The sequence below is a fragment of the Xiphophorus maculatus genome, chromosome 4 (assembly GCF_002775205.1).
Source record: "Xiphophorus maculatus strain JP 163 A chromosome 4, X_maculatus-5.0-male, whole genome shotgun sequence".
Classification (NCBI taxonomy): Eukaryota; Metazoa; Chordata; class Actinopteri; order Cyprinodontiformes; family Poeciliidae; genus Xiphophorus; species Xiphophorus maculatus.
In genome coordinates, this window is record NC_036446.1 from 17607213 (window position 1) to 17630873 (window position 23661).

Consider the following 23661-nt stretch of genomic DNA (forward strand, 5'->3'; position numbering starts at 1 on the left):
ACCTGCTTCAGGGTCAAATATATAAGGTTGTACCACAAGGTTGTACATTCTAACTTAATGTACACTAAGTTAGAAAGGCACAGCCAGCTCATTTGCATAATGGTGACGTAGACCTAAAAAAGTGCATTCCTTAATTAACTCAAAACAGAACTAATCGGGCAAAATCTCAATATCTGAGAATGATTTTGTGTATTAAATGTAATTAACATGTTTTGTATAGCCTACTGACCTTTCCTATAGCTTCTTCAAGGAAGCATAATAGTGGACCTTTAACTTCTATTTAAAGACCAACATTTGACGATAAAAAAATTGTAAAATAAAATGGCCACAAGATGGCAGTATATTTACTCTCACCTGGATACGTCCGGGCTGAGGATTTCACGCGTCTTTACAGAGTTTATTCAGGGGGGTTTTGTCAATGTGCAGCCGGATTACAGTTTGTGCTGACACACGGTGAAACGTGGGCCGCAGTGTTTTTGTCAGGACTGGGCCAGGGACGTGTGGCGCCTGGCAGTCTCAGGGGGAAAAAAAGAAACTTTGCAATAGAGTGAAGTTCTTTCTTACGGCTTTGTTTGGGGCTAAAAATGTCATATATTTTACACGCACACGGATGAGTTCATTAAAAAGGCTGAAAGATGGTTTTTAGTAGATAGTAAAAAGCACCCAAAAAAAAAGGCTTTAGCCCCAGTCTCCTCAGCAGCTTTAGTAGCTACAGTAGCAATTCTGGGATGTGTCCCAGTTTTGAGCGCCGCCCTCAGACAGCGGCTCCGAGAATCTGTCAGACAGACTGAGAAAGTCGTTTTTCTCACAGCTCCTAATTTCAGCGACGACTCTGGAAGGCGGGAGAGCTCAGGTTTAGTTACAAGGTAAGCTCTTTCTGATTTTTACACTTTGCTATTTGCTGTGTTTGTCTGTCCCGATGGGACCTCTGAGGCACCTGACTGGGTTCTTCACCGGTTTCTGAAAGCGTGTGTTTCAGGCTGCATGTTTGACACGATTAGACTTGACTGTAATGCAACTCATGACCCAGTGACTGAAAAAAATGCTCTAATTAAGCAGCTCACATTAAAGTCAGTCTAAATCTGGCCTTGGAGAATATTGCAGAAGTTTGAAGGCTGACAGAATATGGGGATTTGATCATCTCACAGTGATATCTTTGAAGTTTAATCCTTTCTGGAGACTTCCCTTTAGCAGTCAGGATTCAGCTATTATAAAGTCCTGATTAAACTCTTCTTTTTGAGAGGAGACAGGCAGCTGGTCTTGTCTCCACTTTCTGATAACACAAAGGTTATCTCCTCTTGCGCAAGTTCCTTTTTTGTTTTTTGTTATTGTCATGCTCATGGTTTGTGTCATAAATCAGTTGCAAGCACATGTGTAGCTGCTTGTTATATCTCAAATCAGCTCCAATCACAACTAGAACGGCAGCTTTCTTAAAGGAGAGTATAAACGGGTATAGTTGGCTGTTGTCTTTATTTTTGTTTAAGTTTGTTAAAGTTTTTTTTTTTTTTTGTGCCTTTTCCACTGGCTCAGCAGTTTCCAAAATGGACCTCTGGGTTAAAAAGCGACATCAGCTGAATAATAAAGAGAAGGTGTGGTGTGTAGTGTCTACAGGCTATCAGAGATCCCTGAGCCACAGGAGCTTTCTGTTAATGTTTCCCAGTGACGAAGGTTAACACACATGTGTTGATCAAATACACACAGCCGGCTCTTAAATGAACAGCAGCCTCCTGATCAAACTCCTGATCAAAGAAGAACAGAACAGAAACCTGTTTTTAGAACAGCTCTGTTTTTTTTTCTTCTGTACTCTGTGTTTCAACATACTTTATGCACACACAGTCAGGCTGTGACTGAGAACATTACAAAATGATGCATGATCCCACAGCACATTTTTCTGGTATGGGTCTGAAAAGTCACCCAAACACCAGCTGCTTTCCTTCCTCATGTTCTATGAGCAATAATTTCCTGTGGTGAAGATAAAGTTTCCCCCCATCCCACTTTGCCATCAGACTATAGGAATTAACCTTTGTGACTGTTCTAATCTAAGCAGTGTTTATTTACAGTCCACTGTGGTCCAGGCACCAATAAACTTTGAACTGTATTCACATCGACCTTCAGCCACATTACTCCCTTCCTACTGAAAAGATATCCCATCTGTGTGCACACCTTTAAACTAATACTTTATGGCACCTTTAATCATATTTGATTACACAGGTTGGTCTTATTGGTGTCAGACAGCGTGGCTAACTTGCTAATAAATCTATCGTCTTGTGTCCACACCCTCACAAGTTTTCTGAATTCAGCATTTTAATTTTCTTCTGATGAATACATTGTTATTTTTGGGTATGTTATGCGTACATCAAAAAGCCTAGTTCCATCTGCAGAAAGTGAATATTTCCTTTTGAAGAATAGGTTTCTGAAAAGTGTGGCATGCATTTGCAGTCATGGTCTTTACTGTGATACTTGTGAATGCCATTTACTTACCTTCATTTGCTTCAGGTTTTTTTGTAGTGAGCAAGCTCAGTCAACAGAGTTAACTCTTATTCCTTTATTCTAAACTTTATTGTTACACAACACAGACATAAATTCAGGTGACTTTTGTGTATCAGCATCCACTTTTTTAAACCCAGTGGGTCTGCAGACACTCTAAACTGCAGGTTTCAGTACTCCTCCAGTGAGTTACAAGTGCAAATTTACACGGCAAGCCTTTCATTTTTAGTGTATAATTACCAGCTATACTGCAGTTTAGCTTGAAAACAGTGTGGTGAGAAACAAACAGTACAGAAAGCTTCAAGCATGCAGCCAAATGAAGGCCCGGCCTGTGATGATCCTTATGAAGAATCCAAAAATGGTGCTAATTCCCTTAACTCTTTGATTCTTTGATCAAAGATGACAGATGCACTGATGCTCTTCCTGCTGTAAATCCTGCTGTTTGTTTTAGCAACACCTGAGAGTTGACTCACCTGTAGGAGGCCAGAACTGCAGCGGCTGCTTCAGCTTTTTATTCTCTCTTACTGTAATAATATTAGTCAATACAGTATATAACAATCACAATGACAGAATTAAACCCCGAAACCGTTGTGTTGCAAACATGAACACCCGTGCCAAATTTGAAAACGTTTTTTCCTTCCTAATGTTTATCAAACAAGCGATAAAATTAATAAAACCAGATAACAAAGGATTATCTCTATGAATGAACCACCAAGATATCAGATTAATGAATATGAAAGTCATAAGACATGTTTTAGAAAGTCATGCTGAGAGCAAAAACGATTTGAATGTGCTGAACAGAGTGACTATGTGTGGAAGCCCAAGCTCATTATTACCAGGGAGGTGTCGTAAACGTACTTCTTCCTCTCTGCAGCACATTTCCTTCCTTGTTCCATAGCATAGAAAACAGTCACATGCGACCAGGCGGCTACACAAAAGAGATAGGAACTGACACAGATAGGTGGGGTTTGTTGTTCCTCAGAGAGTGACACTCTGCCAGATTTACTGTAATGTTCGCAGCAATTAAAAACAGCTACAAAGCCGGAAGGCTTTGTGAATCAGGTTATATAAATAACTAGGAGAAATGTGTGCAAAATTAGTGGCTTGTACCAGCCACTATAATGTAAAATATTTTCATCTTTTTAGCCTCATAAGTTGTAGGGGGGAAAAAAAAAAAGACTTTTTATGAAAACATCAACAGAACTTCAGTCTCAGAACCTTTGGATTTGGTTTATGAGATAGATTGACTTAAACAGGATTTTGTAAAAGTAATTTTAATTTATTTTTGCTGTTGTGTTAAAAATCATCATGTTGCCGCAGAGACCGATTTCAACTTTTTGCAGTTCTAAGCAGTGTTTTGTTTCTTGCCAACGTTTTGTGAGAACATTGCCACAGGCCACTAAAGGTAGTGGGCATGGTTTTAACTGCAGCACCTCAAATGAGTTTAGATCTGGACTTCGACTTGGTCATTGCAGTTTCATGTTAGATCATTTTCTCTTTTTTTTTTAAATTTGCTGCTGCGTTTGGGAATCATTTTCTTAATTGTTTAATGGTCCAGCTTGGGCTGAGCCTCTATGAAACACTTTAAATTTAACACTGTGATTGAAAACTGTCCTGAAACTGAAAAAGAAGCCCAAATAATTGCAAATCCTCTACCGTGCTCTATAATTTGAGTTTACTGAATTTACAAGCTCTGTTTGTTTTTCAGCCATATGTAGTGCGGTGCGTTTTAGACAATTCAACTTTGCAATCCCCGGCTGTGCTGCTAAGTTCTTTTTAAAAAAGAAGAGGCAATCCGTGCAAACAAGTTATACTTGTTCAGTCTGTTTTTAAATAGCCAGGAACTTTAACATTACCCGTGTTAACTCAGGCATGTTAAATGTGGAATATGGCATTTGGGATTTTAGCAATTTACCTGAGCTGCCTTATCTTGGAGTGAAGTTGTTTAAAATCCACTGCTGTGAAAATTGGAAAAAAAATATTTTAAATGTTTTCTGAATTGGTTTTATTAACCTTCCCAAAGTTATGCAGAAAAACAAACTTTTATGCTTCTTCAGCAAACTGACAACACTGGGACTTTTTCAGATTCACACTTTATTACGATCCTTTAAGTAAGCCCATATAGCAAGCTAAATGTGGTTATTTTGGTGAAAACCCAAAGTTTTATCTGTAGATATTTTCAACCCAAGTACAATTTTGGCTAATTAAATAATCAAACATAAATATGTATCATTAGGTTGTTCTTCTTAGCCTATAGCTTCTCTTAGAAGGAGCCTGCAACTTTTTTTTCATATTCAAAACATAAAACCTTCATGATGACAATAGTACAAATACTGACAGTTGAAGACAAGTAGATTTTTGGACTCTTATTTTTATTTACCAAGTAAGATTAAAAAATGATGTTACACTTTGCAGCATAGCTGCTTTTCTATGAAGATCCATGCTGCCCTATTGGATTGCTCAGCATCTAAACAGAGTGGTAAGAATAAATCATCAGCATTACTGTAGTAAAATTATCCCAGGAAACTATTAATAAGTTCCTTCTGTCAGACGAAAGGACACCTGTGAACTTTGTCAAATATGGGGTTAAAATCTCAGAGGTGAAACTTAACAGAGGAAGCCTTCTTTTGAACTTTGATCTTTACAGGAAGCCAGAAAGTCTTTTCAGGAAAAGCCTGGGAATGAAGTGTCCGAATATGAGGGAGCTCACAACCCTCCAGTGTTGCATCACCATGATTTAATTTTCCTACCAGAGTAGCTCCGGTTTCACGCTCGGCTCTATGTTGTAGTAAAATTATTTTGAATATTTGGTCCTGTTGAAAAGAAACGTCTCAGTCAAGCTGTTTTTAGTGACTTCAGAGCAGGTGGATGTTGAATATTTGTCTGTGAAACAAAGAGTTGCTTGTGCTTGTTTTATTTTCCAGTCATGCGATTTTTTTTTTTTCCTGCAACATGAAACTTGTCTATTCTGAGCGTGGCTAGGCTGAATTTCCTGCTGAGAAATAATACTATTAAACCTCCTTTGCGCCTTTCTGTGATGTGGATAAAAGGCAGTCAGGTATAACTAATCTCAGTGAGTTACTGTGCAAAGAACCATGTGCTGAACACACCTTGTAGGTCAGGTGAGCCTGCAGACAGAAAACTCCACATTCTTGCTCCTGTTTTAGTTAAAATGAACACTTTGAGTCTGTTTTTTTTTTTTTACCTTTGAAGTCCTTCTGAAGTTGAGTGACATTTACTTTTATCTTTCGGTGAACTACTGTTATCAGGACACAGTCTTCTTTTGCTTTGGCACAGCTGCCTGGACACGCAGCCAGATTTTAGTGAACTGAGATAATAAAGAGGAGCTCTGGAGGCCTGGTGGAGGATTCAGCCCTACAGGCTGAACAGTACATGAACAAAATGTTTCTGCTTGCTTATCAGGCCTGCGGAGGGTTCCTTCCTGGTTTTCTTCAGTTCAATCTCTAATTACTGTTGCTGGCTGCTTGCTCTACTGTATATGTGAATTTCCCAGCAGTGTTTTCCGTTTCTTGCTGTGCAGTTTTGTGATTCTGTCTGCAGCAGTGGACTCTGTGGAAGCAAATTCTTAACTCTCCCGCACTTAAAAGTGTGTTTAATATTTTGCAGAATTGAATCAACCGTCTGATGACTCGATGTTGCAAAACATAGAAGACAAAGTTTCAGTTGTAAAACAGTCTAGGACATCATGACAATAAATTATAACCTTGTGAATCACCGATCGGGGTTTTCTTGTATAAAAGGCAAATTTTTCAAGATTTGTCCTGCAAATCATCAGTGTGAGCTTATCAATGGAAAATTGTCATTTTGGGCTGTTACTATTTTAGTTATCTGAAGTTTGAGGTCAAGACAGCCTGTCAGTGTTTCCCCACTATGAACCAAATTAGCTCAGTACTGCATCCTGTTTGTTTTAGCTCCTGCTCTAACACACCTGATGTTCTTTAAATCAAGGACACATCCATTTAGACTCTCTGTACTGCAGCATGAAATGAATAAGATGCCAGATGAAGGGCCCTGATGACCAACACCGAGGGTTTACTGTGGTTATTTGAAGTGAATGATGTATCTCTTAGAAATTCAGGCATTTTATTTGATGTGGTGTTATAAGTTTGTCTTTCTTTGCCCCAGGGGCCTTTAAAATTGCCCTTTCTTTTCAGAGTTTGTTTTTGTGGCTGAAAATATTTCAGATTAGTAACTCTGTTGTCTGATAGTGATTCAACTTTAGGTTTCAAGCAGAAAACCTTGAGTCCATCTCGACAGAGGATTTGTCAGGATCACATCCCAGATGAGCCATTTTAATGATGCTTGAATCTGTTAAATCTATAAATAAAAAGATAACTCTTAACTATGGTCAATGAACCCAGTAAAAAAGCAAACAGTTAAAGGATCTGCCCAATCCAATTTTGCTTGTGCAGCCAGATATCGATAAAACTTAAACTTTGCCTTCCTCTCCTCTCTACATTTACAATTTTGCTGGGTGATGTATTTTTTTGTGTGTCTTTATCGGGACGAATGGGCAAGATGCTTGTTATTACAGTCACTGGTAGACGTCTTGTTGAAGAATTTAGAGTTAGTAAATATAAAATGCAACTGTTTTCCAGTAAAACCAAATAGTGAATATGAAACCGCCCCTGTTTAGTTTTCTCTTAACATGTACTGTCGCAGTTACATATTTTACATTCATACCATTCCTTCTTTATCAAACTACGAACAGATACCTTCTGACTGCATGCCTCTCTCTTGATTCTGTTCTGAACAATGTAAAAACGCTCATTATATTAGGGAGTGTGTCCAAATGCAGTAAAGGTGCATTCATGATTAAAATCATAGGGTGTTAGTGGTGAGCAGTAGTTTGTTTGATAAATGGCATGAATGAAGTCATCCCTGTGTTAGGAACTGAATGACTCCCCATTACTTTTCTCTCTTAGCCACAGCTGGTTTCACTTAATCACATCATTTTCTGGACAGAAAGGAAATGTAAACCAACATAGTAATAAACTCTGTGATCCTCTCAACCATTATCTGCCTCGGCTGAGGGTAATCTTTCCGTTTCACTCGGTTGTATTTTTACAGCCACTCTGAGGGTTCCTCTTTCTGTCTGCCCACAAGTCACTTTTCCATTCTGTCAGACCGAGTTGGTGAAGTCCATGTGTCAGAGGCAGGGTAGTTTCGGTGCTGAGCATCAACTTATTTAAGCGTTTGTTTCATTAGTGGCGCCAGAATCACACATCAGATGCTTTTAATTGTTGTGGCGCTTTACCGGTTTATTTGTTTATTTTTGAAACGTGACAACATAGGCGTATTAAACATTTCGCTTAAGATTTTCACATTCTACCTTGGCCAAATGTGAAATAAAATTAGATCACAAAAAAAACTTTTCTTAGAAAGCTCAAGCAAAAATAAAAGCAACAAAAGGAGAAAAAAAAGTAAGAAAAGAAAAACAAAGTCCCTTACTGTGAAAAGGAGATAAAACATGAAGTCTACATAAAGTGCAAATGCTCCAGAAAGGCAAGAGCTTTTTGATCATTGTCAAAGATTACACCTCCAGTTATGCATTATGACGTGTGAATCTATGTCATATCTTCTTTGATGACAAACCTGAACATTTCCAAGAAACCATGGATGCATCCTATAACCGGGTGCCTATGGAGCCAATGAGAGGACCAAGAGTTTGTTCTAAAAGGATGATGATGGACGACTGCAGAGCTTCTGCAGCCACGTGGCAAAGGAATGCCAGCCCACTAAAGCCTGGATGATTCTCGTCAGGGCCTCCATAGGATATGCTGACAGGATATTACAGCCGTCCAAAATGCATATAGAGCATTTCTGTGGGTTGCATGGATCTCCTGCCTCACTTTAAGTATTTCTGTAAAGCAAGAGGGTCAAAAACAGGATGCAGACATGTGGTCAAACAGGATTCTGTGCAAATTAAAATGCCAACTTTAGCCTGGAGAGAAATTTTGTTGCTGCTGGAGCGAGGTTCAAACCCTCGTGGCATGAGGACATAATTAGAAATATGTGAGTCATTACTGAATGGTCACCTCTGTTTTTTACTATCTACATGAGCAACTTTGCGCCACATCGCCGCCTGGGATTGTGGTGTGACAGTATCAGTGGAATACAGTGGGTGGGGTGGGTGTTTAGACCCTGCACAGCCCCTACGACTTCTTGTCTAACCACACCCGTCCCACTCTGCAGGACATTAAAATTTCAAAGCCAGGCTTCCCCCCAAAGCTCACGGAAGCTGTGGTCTCCGCCCACGTCGGCACACTCGGGCCTGGTGCTGAAACTCTCAACATTTTGCTTTGATCTCAACCTCTGGCACCAGTTTCTGGCACAGATTTTTAAGTGCTTGATGGTTGATTGGAGGAACCGGGCTTTAATTGTGTCAGTTCAGCTTCAGTCTGATGAGAGTGCATGTTTTAGAAACAACATTTTTCACATTTAGGCACACATGTAAGCACACGTGCTTCAATGCACGCTGTAGTATAGGCCTGTATAAATAATCGTCTATCTGATTTTGTTTGCATGAGTTCCCATTAAAAGTAGTTGCACAGAGGTCTGGCTGGAACCACTAACCAGACCTAGAAATAAAATATCCTTATTATGAAACAATAGCCATACTTTGTGGTACATTAAGAAAGAATATTATAAATGCTAAAGATGTATTGATCACATACAGTATATATTTATAATTAAGGGAAACATGAATCTTTTAAGAAAGACAAAAATGATATCTAAATGTGTTTACTGGCAGTAAACTTTGTAAAGATAGTAGAGATTCCTTTCAACAAAGCTTAGACAAAAAATACTTCCTCATGAGCTCTAGATTATGATAATTGATCCCATTAACAGTCCATAGTAAAGCCAGCATAGCCAAATATGGTCATCCAATGTAAATTCAGACTGCCCTAGGTACATAAACAATGTTTTTTCAAGCCAGTATTGGTCTCTGTTTGTGAGAAAGAGCTGGAAAACAGTGGATTTCTCCCAAAGCAATCCACTTTTCTTCTGGACACACTGCACAAAATGCTGCCATGGACAGATATTGAGAGTAAAATGCAAAAAAAGTCCAAAGAAAATTGTAGAAAAATACCTTTGAAAAGTTAAGTGAGCTACTGATTAGGATCACATGCATAGCTTTGGATATAGACACATTTTTTGCAAGACACACACATAGGATTTGGATTTATTAAAGTTATAGGACTACTGGTATCACCATTAAAAGAATATCACGTTAAAAGATGTTGTCAAGTCCAATTATTTATCATTAGGAAACCCAGGGGGAAAAAGTGATATGATATGGCCATTCCTTGAGTCTTGAGGTTGTGAAACAGTCACATTTTTTGAACTAGTAAGGTTAAATTATGATCCTGTAGTTGTGTCTGTAAAGCAAAAGTTAGAAATATTGTCAGCAGCTGCCTGAAGTTCAATCACAGGGTCGCACTGCTTTGCTGCTTACTGGAACTGGATATATTTTTTCAACCTTGTCTGTACTTGAAATGTTATCTTGTTCATGTGGGTGTAAGCCTACCACGTCTCAGAATGCCTCCTGCCTTAGATAATGGGTAAAGGAATGCTTTCCTAACAAAAAGCAGTCAAACTGCTTCATAATTCAAATCTATTATCCATTTAAAGTTATGTAAATAGATCTTTTGGCTAAAACTAGAAAATGGAAAAACACAAGTTACTTAAAGCCATCTGTTGGACTCTACCATGGGATGACATCACTGCTATGTGTCTTGCCTCCTCAGAATGGGCATGACGGTGCGGGCCAAGCCGAGGGTGTAGCCACATCTGGCAGAGCGAGCTGAGCGACGCTGAGCAGGAACCTCAGCACACCAAGACATCTGCTGCAGAGGGGAAAATGGGAAAGATGGAGGAGGAGAGCGACAATGTCGGGAAGCTGTTTGAGAACTTCATCCAGGCCTCCACCTGTAAAGGGACTCTGCAGGCCTTTAACGTCCTCTGCAGACGTTTGGACCTTGACCCGGCGAACCACAACACTTTCTACTGCAGCATGAAGGCAAAGGTCACCTCTTGGAAGGCCAAGGCACTTTGGAGCAAGTTAGACAAAAGGATATCCCACAAGGAGTACAAGAAAGGTCAAGCTTGTGTGGGGACAAAGGTGAGTTTAACTATTTCCCTTCATCGTTAAGAAAAAGTAATGTTAAATATGATGGAGGTGTAGAACAGGGTAATAATGACAGAAGATACAAACATTCATTTAGAGACATGTTTTCTCTTGTGTTTTCGTCTGTATCAGCTTTTATGGAGCAGTTATTAGTAGTCTGTGTCTTAACTGCAATAGTCACATCAAACATTTAGGCTAAGATCTACTGTGGTCAATAACCAGTAAATAGCAAATTATCCACTACTGGAAATAATTTTCACTTGGGTTTTAGCCAGACATATAGCATGTATTTTCACATCATTCCACTTTTTGATGCTTGAGCTTTATTGTCACTGTTTTCTGAATTTAACAACGCCTCTTCTGCAAAACTGAACAACATTGCTGTGCATAGCTGAAAATCAAGAGGCTGAATATATCTTGTTGATCTGCTGTGACTCACAGGTGCAACAAAACAACATGCTGATTAGATTGATTAGCTGACTCAACACCTACATTTCATACAGTTAGCTTAGCTAAGCAAATATTAATGACTGTGTTATGTAGAAATGTTGTAAAAGGCGTTTAAAGGATGGTAAATTAACCCTTTTTCACATCTCAGAAGGGATCTTTTCCTGCAAACAGCAGGAAAGCTTTTGTATTTGGCTCAGTATAAATATAATGAAACAAGGTATTAAGTTTAAAAACTAGTTTAACTTTATTATAAAGCTAGGTTAATTATGTTTTTTCTGTTTATATTATGCCTGGTGACATTTTAGAAGCTGTACCTTTTGTTTGGCTGCTGTCCAAAATATCCAATTGATTTACTGCTGCAAGCCCAAAGCTCCATGTTTTCAGCAGAAAAATGCTTTCCTGTCTTCACTGCAGACAGCCTGGACTGTTGCATTTTATTCATCTGCTGTTTCACATTTCCCGTGTGGTTCTGTACACCTGTGCAATAAAGATAAAAATGCAGACGGAAATATTTTTTTATCAGGAAATTTAATTTTCTTGTCAACATTTTTGGTATGAAAGTCAATCAGTTCAGCATCTAAATGTTTCGTGGTTAAGTTTGTTTATTATGCTTGCTTTACTTTTTAAGGTGATCATTGTTTTAAGGAAGCAGATGCAGAGTTATTAATTTATCCACAACCTAGAAGAGTTGAGATTAGCAATTGGAGCAGGAGAGTCTTTCTATAAATATTAAAACACACCCATCAGGTTAACTGTGTTGCTGACAGGCATGAAACCACAATGATGAAAGGTCCAGCTTAAAAGTTTGCTTTATACAACATTAAAGTTTTAGGATTTAGGAAGTGTTTTTTGTTGTTTCATCTCACATGATTTGTTTTTACTGGACATAAGTGTGACTCTGACATCCTATTAAAGTTAAGTGTGGGACAGCTAACCCAGGCTCAATTGTTTATGCATCCCAGTAAATTTGTATTTTATTCATGGCTCCTATACTTCTGTGAAAGTATGGGGTTTGATTTCAGGATTTTCCAAGTGTTGTAATGTAGAAATTTATCTAGGAGTTCTGTCCTTTTTTCCATGTCATTCTCTTTTTCCTTCACTCTGTCCTTTATTTTTATTGTCTTTCCTTCCCTTTCCTCTTTTCCCTGTTTCCTTTGTTATTCCTCTTCCTTCTTTGTAGTGTCCATTCTTATTTCCTTACCTCTATGCTTCCTTCATGGTGTCCTACATTGGACCTTTCCTTATGGCTTTTGTTCCTTGTATCTTTTGTTCTTTCTCTTCTTGTCCACTTTATGTCCTTCCTTACTTCCCTCATTTCATTTTTATCATGTCTTGTGTCATATTTTTTCTCACTTTTCCTTTCTTCTTCCCTTGCTTTAATCTGTCCTTTATCTTTGTTCCTTATGTCCTACTACCCTTCTTTCTTTCCTTGCTTCCTCGTATCTTACACTCACAAGATGATAGATTAAAAGTCTGTCCTCTTAATGAAGAACATTTTCTACAATGGGATATGTGTAAACTGTGCAGAGGATATTTGTAGTGGTGTAGGGGGAGGAGGCACAAAAAAGGTGATGAGAGAAAGTCGAAACCCAGACAAGTGTTCACCTGTCAGCTGTGCTCAGATTCAGCACAGTTTTTATTGCACAGAAGAAGAGACAGCATCACTCAGCAACTCTGATTATTTGGCCCCAGTTAGACTCCGTTTGGCTACCTTTTTGCTTTTCCTGAACGTTTGGAGCAGGGATGTGGTTATTATTGAAATGTTTTAAATTCTGCTTAGTTGTCTTTTAAGGCTCAGAATATCTTAGGCAACAACTTAAAAAAGACAAATGCATTAGAGTTTCTTATTTTGTATTTCTGACTTGACAAAGAATCTTTTCTGAAATCACAGCAAAATGTTTTTGATTTTAATGAACTGCTTACATGTGCGTTGTGTTTTTACTGCTCACAAAGGCTCCTTTTACATCTTCTTCTTCAATTACTGGGTGAACAAATCCTTCAGTTTTTCTGTCAGTTCTGTTCTCCGTCAGTGGCATATGTGATTTCACTCAGGGCTTTTTCTTCATATTGCTGAGTCTTTTTTACAGGATGTGATGTCACGATTTTTACGGCCTAACACAGATGGTAGCAGAGGCCAAGCATCCATCTCGTTGAGTTTTACTGTGTACAACAAAATCTGTCTTTTCATATAAATCGTGCTGCAAGTCAGCCTCAGTGCACTTCATCAGATCTCTAGGAGGCAGCTTGCTTTCAATAAAACTCATTGTGTCTAAACGTGATACAATCTTAAAGATATTTTTATTATTAGACACTCAGCCACCCTATGTCTCTTCAGACATACCTGACATGTTTTGAAGTGCTTCCATCTCCGTCAGAGGTGTCACAGCTGTTATCAGATGTTAGCATAATTTACCAACAAAACTCCTCTCTTGTGCCTAATGCCAGGTGACAATGCATGATTTGTCCATCTCCCAATGTACTCCGATCAACCTGACAGTTTGTTCATAGGCTGTCTGGCTGAGTTTGATGAATGTCAGGGTGAGGTCGTGGTGGGTGGAGAGGGGGGTCACAGGTGGAGACAGCTGAGAGGAAACCAGTGTCCTGACTCAGCAGACGTGGCACCAGAGTTCAGGAAAAAAAAAACCCTGATTAGTGAGTGGAAAGTGTAAAAACAAACACTTCTGCTCATGGCTGATAGAGAAGTCAAAACAGTGACACGAGTTTAGAGAACAATGGGCGCTCTTTGAAAGTGGATTTGAGAAAGTTCCTTTATCGTGCGTCTATAAATGATGCTGTACCCCATCTGTTCACCGGTTGAACGTCAGCGCACTAAGCACTGCTTTGCGCAGGGAAATAACCGAAAGCTTAAACTTGTCAGGGCAGTGTGCACACCACCTGCCTCTGCGGTTCACATCTGACAGCCTCAGGCAGCTTATTACAAAGAATGAGAGAAGCAGGTCACAGATAGACACAAGGCCTTTGATTGTTGGTGCAGGAGAAGTATGCAATGTAGAACAGACTTTAATACAAGACAACAGCAAAAAATTAAAACACAAAAACACAGAAAAAAATAAAATATACTTCTGTAAGGTTGCCACAGTGTATTGGTTTATTACTTCTGTAAGTTTTATGAGAAACTATGGTGATAAATAACTATAAAATGCTCAACCTTCTTGTATGATTATATTTAATTTTATGTCATATTCTTAAGATTTGATGTTTTCACTTCTATATTAACTCTGAGCGACCTCTAATTGGGGATATTTAATATTAGAGTTACATTTAGTAAATATTCCTCAGAATAGCACATGAATAGAATATTTGAAAAAATATATTTTATACAGTAGTTGTCACGGCTTGTCTTAAAATCTCTAAAGAAGATACAAAATGTTGCTTTTTCCAAAATTGCATTAAATTTTATGTTATTTTAGAAATGGTTTTAGTTTAAATTTTTCATTTAATGTTTCTTCTTTTTGTAATTTTCTCTTGTATTTCTTGTTTTTATTTATAGTTTCCTCATTTTTCCCTTCATTATGTTGTAGAATACGTGGAGTAACCTTGTGCTTGAATGGTGCTTTGGAAACAAACTTTTTTTTATGTATAGAACTTAGTATTGTTTCATAGCAGGTTTGACAACCAATGATTGAAAGGAATTTCTTCTAACCTTCCTGAAGTCTATTTTGGAGAAGTATGGTTATGTTACTCTGATATTACAGGTCATTTGGAGTCATTTTGGTTTGGTTAGGGCTCATTATCTGTCATATTTCATAAGAGTCAGATGATCCCAAAAAGGCTTCTGAGCCATAACTTGCTGAAAAGCCTGTTAAAAAACATGTTAAAGTTAAAGAATGCAAACATCTTTATGATTATTTATCTCCAGAAAATACCAGTGCATGGCATAGTTTTTCTAAAACGTATAAATGGTGACAGGATGGAACAAAATGAGCAATGTATCAGGTTGGGCTATGAAGTTGTAAATGGGACAAACAGATTTATTTATATTTTTGTGATGTTTATGTTGTTTCTATGGTTGTTTTGCCGGTGTTTCACGTTTCAGCATGTTTTGTTATTGTAGTGAGCAGCAGGCAGGCAGATTGTCTCATGGGACTGATGCATGTGAAACCCTATTATCATATTTATTATTAATATTTTTGTAACTACATGTGATGCCAGGAGTCAAAGTTCTATCTACTGCGTCTATCTGTTGAATAACGGAGTCTTTCTAAGAAAGGCAAATGAAAAGTAAATATATTCAGTCTAAAAGTCTTTGAGACAGGAAACTGCTGAGCATTGCAGGAAAGCTTCGGTCTGGTTTAAACGTCAAAAATAATCATGCCCCCCATCTCTGAACAGTTTTCTTCATAAAGTCTCGTAATGTCTTCAAACGGAAAGAAAAAGGAGGACTGTGCCAACACACATGCGTCACCTTGTTCATCTGTCATTATGGACGATGATGTAATGTTTCAACCACACATGCTCAGACAGACACTTAAACCTCAAACTGACTTCATGCATTTTCTTCGGTGAGCCTGTTTTGTGAATAACACCTGAATTATGTGTCTCTGGGCAGCTTACTAATAAATACATCACTCCAAGCATGTGCAAACTATTTTCTTTTTGTACATTGTAGCTTTGCCAATAATACAATCACACATACATCAGCAATCTTGTGCGGACTGGACTGATTATAGGAGTTTGTCTTACTTAACTGTTCCTGAATGAGACACTTTAAAGCGTCTCAGGAGTGGAGCAGTAAAGTACAACTCCTTCTCATGATGAATGGAGCTGCATGATGCTCCAGAGCTCATTATAAACAATTGTAATGTTCTTCTCTGTTTCAACAAGCTTTCTGTTGATTCTATGACAAAGATGTTACCCTGATGCAGGTCATTTAACTGTGCTCTTTGTTTGTAATAACCAGCATATTGTGTCATTCCATTCAGTGCCTCATCATCGGAGGAGGCCCGTGTGGCTTGCGGACTGCCATCGAGCTTGCCTTGATGGGTGCCAAGGTGGTGGTGATTGAGAAGAGGGATTCTTTTTCAAGGCACAACGTGCTCCATCTTTGGCCCTACACCATCCATGACCTGCGGGGCCTCGGGGCCAAAAAGTTCTACGGAAAGTTCTGTGCCGGAGCCATCGACCACATCAGTGAGTAACAGACTTCACTGGAACAAAACCGGCCTTTTAAATCACTCCGTTCCTGTGACTCAACTGTTTTCTTGCATGATAAACTACAATATGATATATGGAGTTTATTTACCTCTAGGCCGGTGATAAAAGAAGCAGTAGTACAACAATAATTAGATAATTTGTTTTAATGTCACCTTCTGTGTCCCCCTTTTACTGCAAATCCCTAAAACTTGAAATTTGGAGCCAATGCACTACTTGCGTCCTTTCTGTTACCTTAAACGGCTGTGAAAAAGTTAATTTCTTTCTTTAGATGTTGAAAAAACCCATAAAGAAAAACTTGAAAAACATTAAGGTTGCCATGTCTGAAGTTCAACTGCTTGGGAAACATTTGAAAAGCAAAGCCATCCTTATTGTTACTTAAACCCTCCTAAAGGATGAGTTCACTGACCTTGTTGAGTGAAGCATGCTCTCCTTTTTTCCGCCTATTTGGAGGCACTGCTCAGCGTTCCAGACATATCGCATGCAAGCAGAGTTTGCTTTCAACAGTTAGATGAAAGGCAAACATGAAAACATGGACTTGTGTCTGTCTCTGCCAGGCATTCAGCAGTTGCAGCTCATCCTCCTGAAGGTGGCTCTCATCGTTGCTGTGGAGTTCCACATCAACGTGGAGTTTATTAAGCTGCTGGAGCCTCCAGAAGATCAGCAAAACGAAGGTACTCAATCTCACCTCCACTTGGCTGTGGTATTCAAGCAGGAGGTTTAGATGGTGGAGAAATGAAGGGAATCTAAGCAGCTGGAATATGTCTAGCTTTTAGGAGGATCAATTTGAGAAGTGTATCTTTTTTTTAGACAGGTGGAGTTTAGCTTCCTGCAGGATCTTTGTTTACATTCCTTTGCTGCTTCTGGTGCACATTTAAGCTGGTTAAGCAGAAGGGAACATCTCGTCTGAGAGTATTTTATTTCCTTGACACTCACTAATAAACACGACACAAACATTGGCACAGGTTTTGTTTTTATCATTTGCAGATCAAAACACCAAAGGTCATGTAATTTGCATCATCTTCCTGTAACTGATCTTTTTTCTGCTATTTATACTACCGCTCTGCAGTACACTAACCAGTGACCTATTTTATTTTTTAGACAGAATATGTACAGTCTCATTTCAGGTTTAATAACATTTGAGCAAAGCGCAGTGGATACTTGACCCCCATCATCCCGCTCCGGCCTTCAACTTAGCACACGATAAGTCAGGAGGTGTCAGTTCAGTTTTCATATCGACGTGGCGATAACAACACCAGCTTTGGCTAAATTTAGAGCCTGACTTATCCCTCCTGCTCCACTGTGACTGACTTAGCTGTGCCCTTGACTCTGTGGATGGTATTTTCCACACACAAACTATTTCACAGCAAACTGGCAAGCAACACCTACACTCATCTAACACATCTGCTGCAACATTTTGCCTTGTTTTAAATGGAGAAGTATATACACATTTAAGCCTTTAATTGTACAGTTATTACATTTTTTTCCCCGTCATGCCAGATTTGACAAATTTAATATAGCTTTAAAGTAACAACAAAGGCCGTCCAACAAGAACCGTCTAGATAAATGTGATGTTCCTCATGTTCTTCACATCACAAAGGGGGGATTAATTTGATTTGAAACTTGTATACATGTGCATGGATTTACCCAGCACTCCCAGTTGCTTTTTGTCTTTTCAGCGATTGGGTGGAGGGCCGCAATCCGACCTGCAGATCACCCGGTGGCTGGCTTTGAGTTTGATGTGGTGGTGGGGGCCGATGGGCGGAGAAACACGCTGGAAGGTGAGACGCAGGGAAACAAAAGGCCTGGACAGTTTAGGAAGCTGTGGTTGTGTTCCGCACTTTTAAACATGACAAGAGCTCGTTGATGGATGACTGGAACCTGGTGCCACTCCCAGATCCTCCAGTATTGAAATAGCTGACAAAGGGTAAAAACAATTTCAAAGCAAGAATCGTCCAATTTACATCAGGAAAGATTATTAAAAGTAAATATGTTTATAGAAGTTGGACTTTGGTACTGGCATGCAGTGACTACTGTTCTGAACCTCTGCCTCCCGGGTGATTGATGCACTTTTGGAGTAATTTTGATATAATGGTTCTCTCTGTAGTTTAGGCTTTGTGACTTTGTGAATCAATTACATTTAGAATATGGCCAGATGGTTTAGTTTATGTTTTTGGCATTAATTAAGAAATCAGCATTTGTCTTTACTCAGGTTAAAGACAAAGACAAATTCTGTCTGATATTATCATTTTTTAATTGTCTGAAACACTGAAGCAGGCAAAAAGGAAAAAAAAGTTTATTACAGCTCTGCATCTCAGTATTAAATCTTCTCCTTAAGACGTTTTAATAGTCATAATGTAACTAAATATGCAGAATTCACTTCTTTGCTCATAATTTAAACTCTATAAATATACATTCTGTATATTATACAGAAGTTTAAAGACTTTTTCTTATTACATTTTGCTGTCTAACATTTGAACTCTTTCCAATTCTTGTTCCTGAACATGGTACATGTTTATGCTTGAATAAATAAATAAAGTTTCAATTGGAAGACAACGAAGAAATGTCTGCAGTAAACAAACATATCAACGTCATATTTTCAGAAAAAAGGGGAGGAAATGAGCAAAGTGGTTTAACTTACAATAAAAACTAACATTCCTCCACAGATTTGTTTGTTCTGGACATAAAATGAGTGGAAAACGTCAAATAAAAGCCTTTGTAAGAGCTTCAAATATCATTTATCGATATTGAGTTGGAGCTCTTCAAAAAGATTACAAGAAAATCTGGCTCCTTGGATGCAAAACAGAAAACAATGAGGGATGATTCAAGACTTTAACATGCTATTGTGTATTTTTCTTGCCTAAGATTAAACTCTTGCTCTCAGTTGCGCCTGGATGAAGTCATCTATCTCTCCCGCTGGGGACTGCTAAATATAAATTCAACCAAAGCTGATCCATTCATGATGGAGCAGTTCCAACTCTCTGCTGTTTTCAGTTTTTCTCTAAAAATGCTGTCATCAAACAACTAATTCGGATCAAATGCTTATTCCTTAAAAGGACTTTTTGAACCAGAATGAAATGTTTAGCTCATTTTGTAATCATGAAGAACCCGGAGGGGAAATTACTTTCTTAACTGCAGACCGCTTGCTTGTGTGCTGCTTTTGTGGCCTGCTTATGGTAACACAGTTAAATGCAATCAGACTTGTTCAGTGCTGCTGCCTTTGGGAAAGCACAGTCAAATGACATTTTGGGGACAATGCAGCACAGACTTGCATAAGTCTCTAACTTCGGTTAGTGTCCCATAAAGCATATTCCTGTTGTAAGCAATAAATCTTTTAAGTTGTTGTAAAACAATAAATAAAGGTCTTATTTAAATACTTTTGTTTACTTTAGGCAATAATATTATTTACTACAAGGAAGTTAATTTCACTTAACTCCATGCGCTCCTTACAGAATATGACCTCTGTTCCTTTACTAAAGTCCTTCTCCAAAAATAAATGCCCTGTCATTATGGTTTGAGGTTGGATTGCTTTTGGTTTAAACAGATGAGTTAATAGCCCTAATTTTTTTCTGGGACAACGAGCATTCCCAGTTAACCCTCTCTGCCTCGGTGTGTGTGTGTGTGTGCGTGTGTGTGTGTGTGTGTCTGTGGGTGTGTGCGTGTGTGTGTGCGTGTGTGTGTGTGTGTGTGTGTGTGTGTGTGTGTGTGTGTGCGTGTGTGTGTGTGTGTGTGTGTGCGTGCGTGTGTGTGTGTGTGTGTGTGTGGGTGTGTGTGTGTGTTTTTGCCAGGTTTCAAAAGGAAAGAGTTCAGAGGTAAACTGGCAATCGCCATCACAGCCAACTTTATCAACAGGAACACAACTGCGGAGGCGAAAGTAGAGGAGATCAGCGGCGTGGCCTTCATTTTCAACCAGAAGTTCTTTCTTGACCTCAAAGAGGAGACAGGTAGGATATAGAGAATATGAAATTTACAGATTAAATCGATATCATGACTTAATCTTGATGATGGCAGCAGTTGTCAAAATGTAACGTTTGTCTCTGGTTTCTCAGTTGTTGGCTCTAGGTTGTTTTTATGACTTCTTTTTGTGTTTTATAATGTAAAGCACTTTGAACTGCCTTGTTTCTGAAAGTGCTTTACAAATAAACTTGATTGATTAAATACTGCTTAGTACAAATTAAACACCTGGTCCAAACTGGGTTGATCAGTAGTGTAGATTTATTTTTAGCTTGTTTTGTGGTTTATTAGAAATGTATGGGATTTTGTAAATGGAAAATAATAAATAAAAACAACAAAAATAAAATTAGAATTATGAATGAACAATTTTGACTGATGAGTCTATCCAATCATATGATAACAATTATCCTTCAAAAGGAATTTTTTTGTGAACTGTAAGAGTGTTAAGATGCTGTTATTTCTCTGCAGGCATTGATCTGGAGAACATTGTCTATTACAAGGACAACACACATTACTTTGTCATGACGGCAAAGAAACAGAGTCTGCTGGAGAAAAAAGTTGTCATCAATGTAAGTAAGCCGTATTTTCTTCTGTATTAATTATGATGGTGTTGTATTTGTTTTCAAGCATCATAGAAACAGAATCAGAAAAATTGCTCTGTGGAGCTTCCTTCAGTAGCAGAGCCGTGATTGTGGCGTGTTCTGGTTGAATTTGCAAAGAGCAAACCTCTTTTCTTTAACAAGACAAAAGTCTGGGTGGTTTCCCCCTCCTACACTGATAGCTCACAGTAAACACAGGGAGAGGAGGATTGTTATCACCTGTGATCCACATGGGCAACAACTGCACTGACTTTGGCATGCCTACCCAAAAGGTGTAATACAACATGTTAGTGGTTTTGAAACTGTAGCCTTTTGAAACCATGGTACACTTTGAATGTGGAAACCTTGTGTCTGACACAAAGCTAAGACTTCATTTTCTGGATTCTTCTCTTGTTCATTTCCATTTAAACAGGATTACATGGACACTCAGATGCTGCTGAGCAGCGAAAATGTCAACCAGGAAGCCCTTCTGAGCTACGCCCGAGAAGCTGCTGACTTTGGCACCAACTATCAACTTCCCACACTCGATTACGCCATGAATCATTGCGGGCAGCCAGATGTGGCCATGTTTGACTTCACAAGCATGTATGCGTCTGAGAACGCCGCTCTGGCCAGGGAGAGATCCGGACACCAACTGCTGGTGGCGCTAGTTGGTGACAGTCTGCTGGAGGTAAGGGAGGCCAAGGCAGACCAGACGCAGCAAAACAGGCTGACTTCAGATGCTGAGAGTTTGAGAAATGCATTAAATTATAAGCACTTGAGTCTGAAATTATCTCCACCAGATAAACTGGGGTGATGTCTCTAAAAATAGAGGGTGGAGTCTTTTATATGCCCGCCTGTGAGTGGTTTACCTATTTTTTTCACCTCAGTCAATCCTATTGTTGTCAGCAGATACATGTAGTTTTTTGTGCCACTTTTCAGATGTCACAGTTGCCTGTGGGAACATGTACAGGAAGTCTGTCTGCTTTTACACGCAATGGTTATTAAAAAATGTCTGAGATATCTACTGTGTGAAGTCAGATCTATGGTATGTGACACTGAAAAGCAAAACATAGCAACTACTGGAGGAGTAAAAGCACATTTTTAAAATTCAGACAAGCTTGAAAACGTAAAAACAAAAAGATTTTACTCTTCTCCTTTTTTCCCATATTAATGGTATCATAATCCATAATTTTCTCTGTGGTCATCAAATATGATTTATCCTCTTGAAACATCATTAATAAGTAACAACCAGTCATGTGTCCAGAGCATTTTTGTCTTGCATATTTTGGTACTCTAAATCAAGCCCTACTACTTCCCTACTACTTCTTGGAAATGTCAAAATGTCACTGAATGAACAAGTTTAAGTTGAAAAGTTGTTTTTATCATGTCTTTATATAGTATTTGATGCATTTGCTTTGTTGCAGCCCTTCTGGCCAATGGGGACTGGTTGTGCCAGAGGTTTCCTGGCTGCCTTTGATACGGCCTGGATGGTAAAGAGCTGGGCTGAAGGCCGGACGGTTCTGGAAGTTCTGGCAGAAAGGTACATGCACAATCCGTCTGAAACTTTCTCATGGTGTTTTTGACTATTTCCAAGTTCACCTTTGCTTTACGAATACATTACTTTCTATGTATAATTTAGGGAGAGTATTTATCGACTTCTACCACAAACTACTCCTGAAAACATAGCCAAAAACTTTGACCAGTACACTATCGACCCTTCAACTCGATACCCCAACCTCAACTCCTCATGCGTTAGACCTCACCAAGTAAGCTCATTTTCTTCAACCTTAACTCTCCAAACATGGACATATTTTTACTTTGATGTGTCTTTGATTTTAGGTGCGTCACCTGTACGTCACTGGAGAGCTAAATTCCTGCTCCCTGGAGCGTGCTGCTACCATACGACGGCCTGTCAATCTCTATAGACGAGGTAAATGTAAGAGGAGTCAACAAACTGACAGCTGCTGACTCACCTCACTGTTATTCAGGGCGGTGATTTTACTGATAGGACTGACTCTCTTTGAGAAGGATTCTATTAGGAATGTTGATATAATTTCTCTCTCTTTGTTTTGCTCCTATTTAAACATAATTACATAATAATATGCATAAACTTTAGTCTAAGGAGTAATTACTTACAAATGGCAGACAAACACATATTACAATAGGTTTCTCATGATAAATAACACGTTCTTCACACTTCATGAGCAATCAGCTTCCGACACATACACTCACCTCAGGCTTCACTTCCTTATTTAAAAGCACTCTGTTCCTTTTGCCCTGGTATTACGTAATTTTCTGATCCGTGACTCTCTAACATTTTTTTTTTCCTTTTTTGATGTTTCTTCTAGAGTCTGAGATCCGGCCATCGCGGCTCCTTTCCTGGTGCCAGAAACAGACCGAGGGCTACAGGAATGTCTCCATCACAGACCTGGCATCGTCTTGGAGAAGTGGCATCGCCCTGTGTGCCCTCATTCACAGATTTAAACCCCAGCTGATGTACGTAGCACCAGCTTTGGCTGCGGTTTTAGACTTTAAACCACTCATAAATTCGTATTGCACAGTTTGAAAAGCAGGCAAGCAATAATTTAACCATGTCTTTTATTTACACAGATGATAAAGCTAAGCATGTTAAATTTCAGTGGAAGTATCATGAGAAAGGCTTTGAAACCAAAGTGAGGAAATTGGAATTTATTGCTTCTAATATACAAATGTTAATCAAATTAGTGCCAATTCAAGATTTTCTGATGTCCTTATACTTGATTGGTAGAAGAAATGGTTGGTTTGGACGGGTCATTATTTTTTATTTGTGTGTTATCAGTATATTGGACTAGAGTTTAATACCCAGAGATGTAAATACACAGCACT

At 38.8% G+C, this 23661-nt stretch overlaps 1 protein-coding gene across 6 annotated transcripts in view; it reads left to right on the plus strand.

Annotated features, from left to right (window-relative positions):
- Positions 1-510: 510 nt before the first annotated feature.
- Positions 511-23661, plus strand: part of mical2 (microtubule associated monooxygenase, calponin and LIM domain containing 2) — a 33465-nt gene continuing 10314 nt past the window's right edge. For 3 of the 6 annotated variants that reach the window (XM_023332151.1, XM_023332149.1, XM_014473063.2), the window contains exons 1-12: positions 511-866; positions 10260-10633; positions 16033-16240; positions 16819-16935; positions 17941-18042; positions 20050-20205; positions 20684-20784; positions 21227-21484; positions 22221-22336; positions 22436-22562; positions 22636-22726; positions 23145-23292. In XM_023332151.1, coding sequence (XP_023187919.1) covers positions 10373-10633; positions 16033-16240; positions 16819-16935; positions 17941-18042; positions 20050-20205; positions 20684-20784; positions 21227-21484; positions 22221-22336; positions 22436-22562; positions 22636-22726; positions 23145-23292 — 1685 coding nt within the window. In that variant the 5' untranslated portion in view covers positions 511-866; positions 10260-10372. The remainder of the gene's footprint in view (positions 867-10259; positions 10634-16032; positions 16241-16818; positions 16936-17940; positions 18043-20049; positions 20206-20683; positions 20785-21226; positions 21485-22220; positions 22337-22435; positions 22563-22635; positions 22727-23144; positions 23293-23661) is intronic. The other 3 variants (XM_023332150.1, XM_023332152.1, XM_023332153.1) reach the window with 3 other exon arrangements.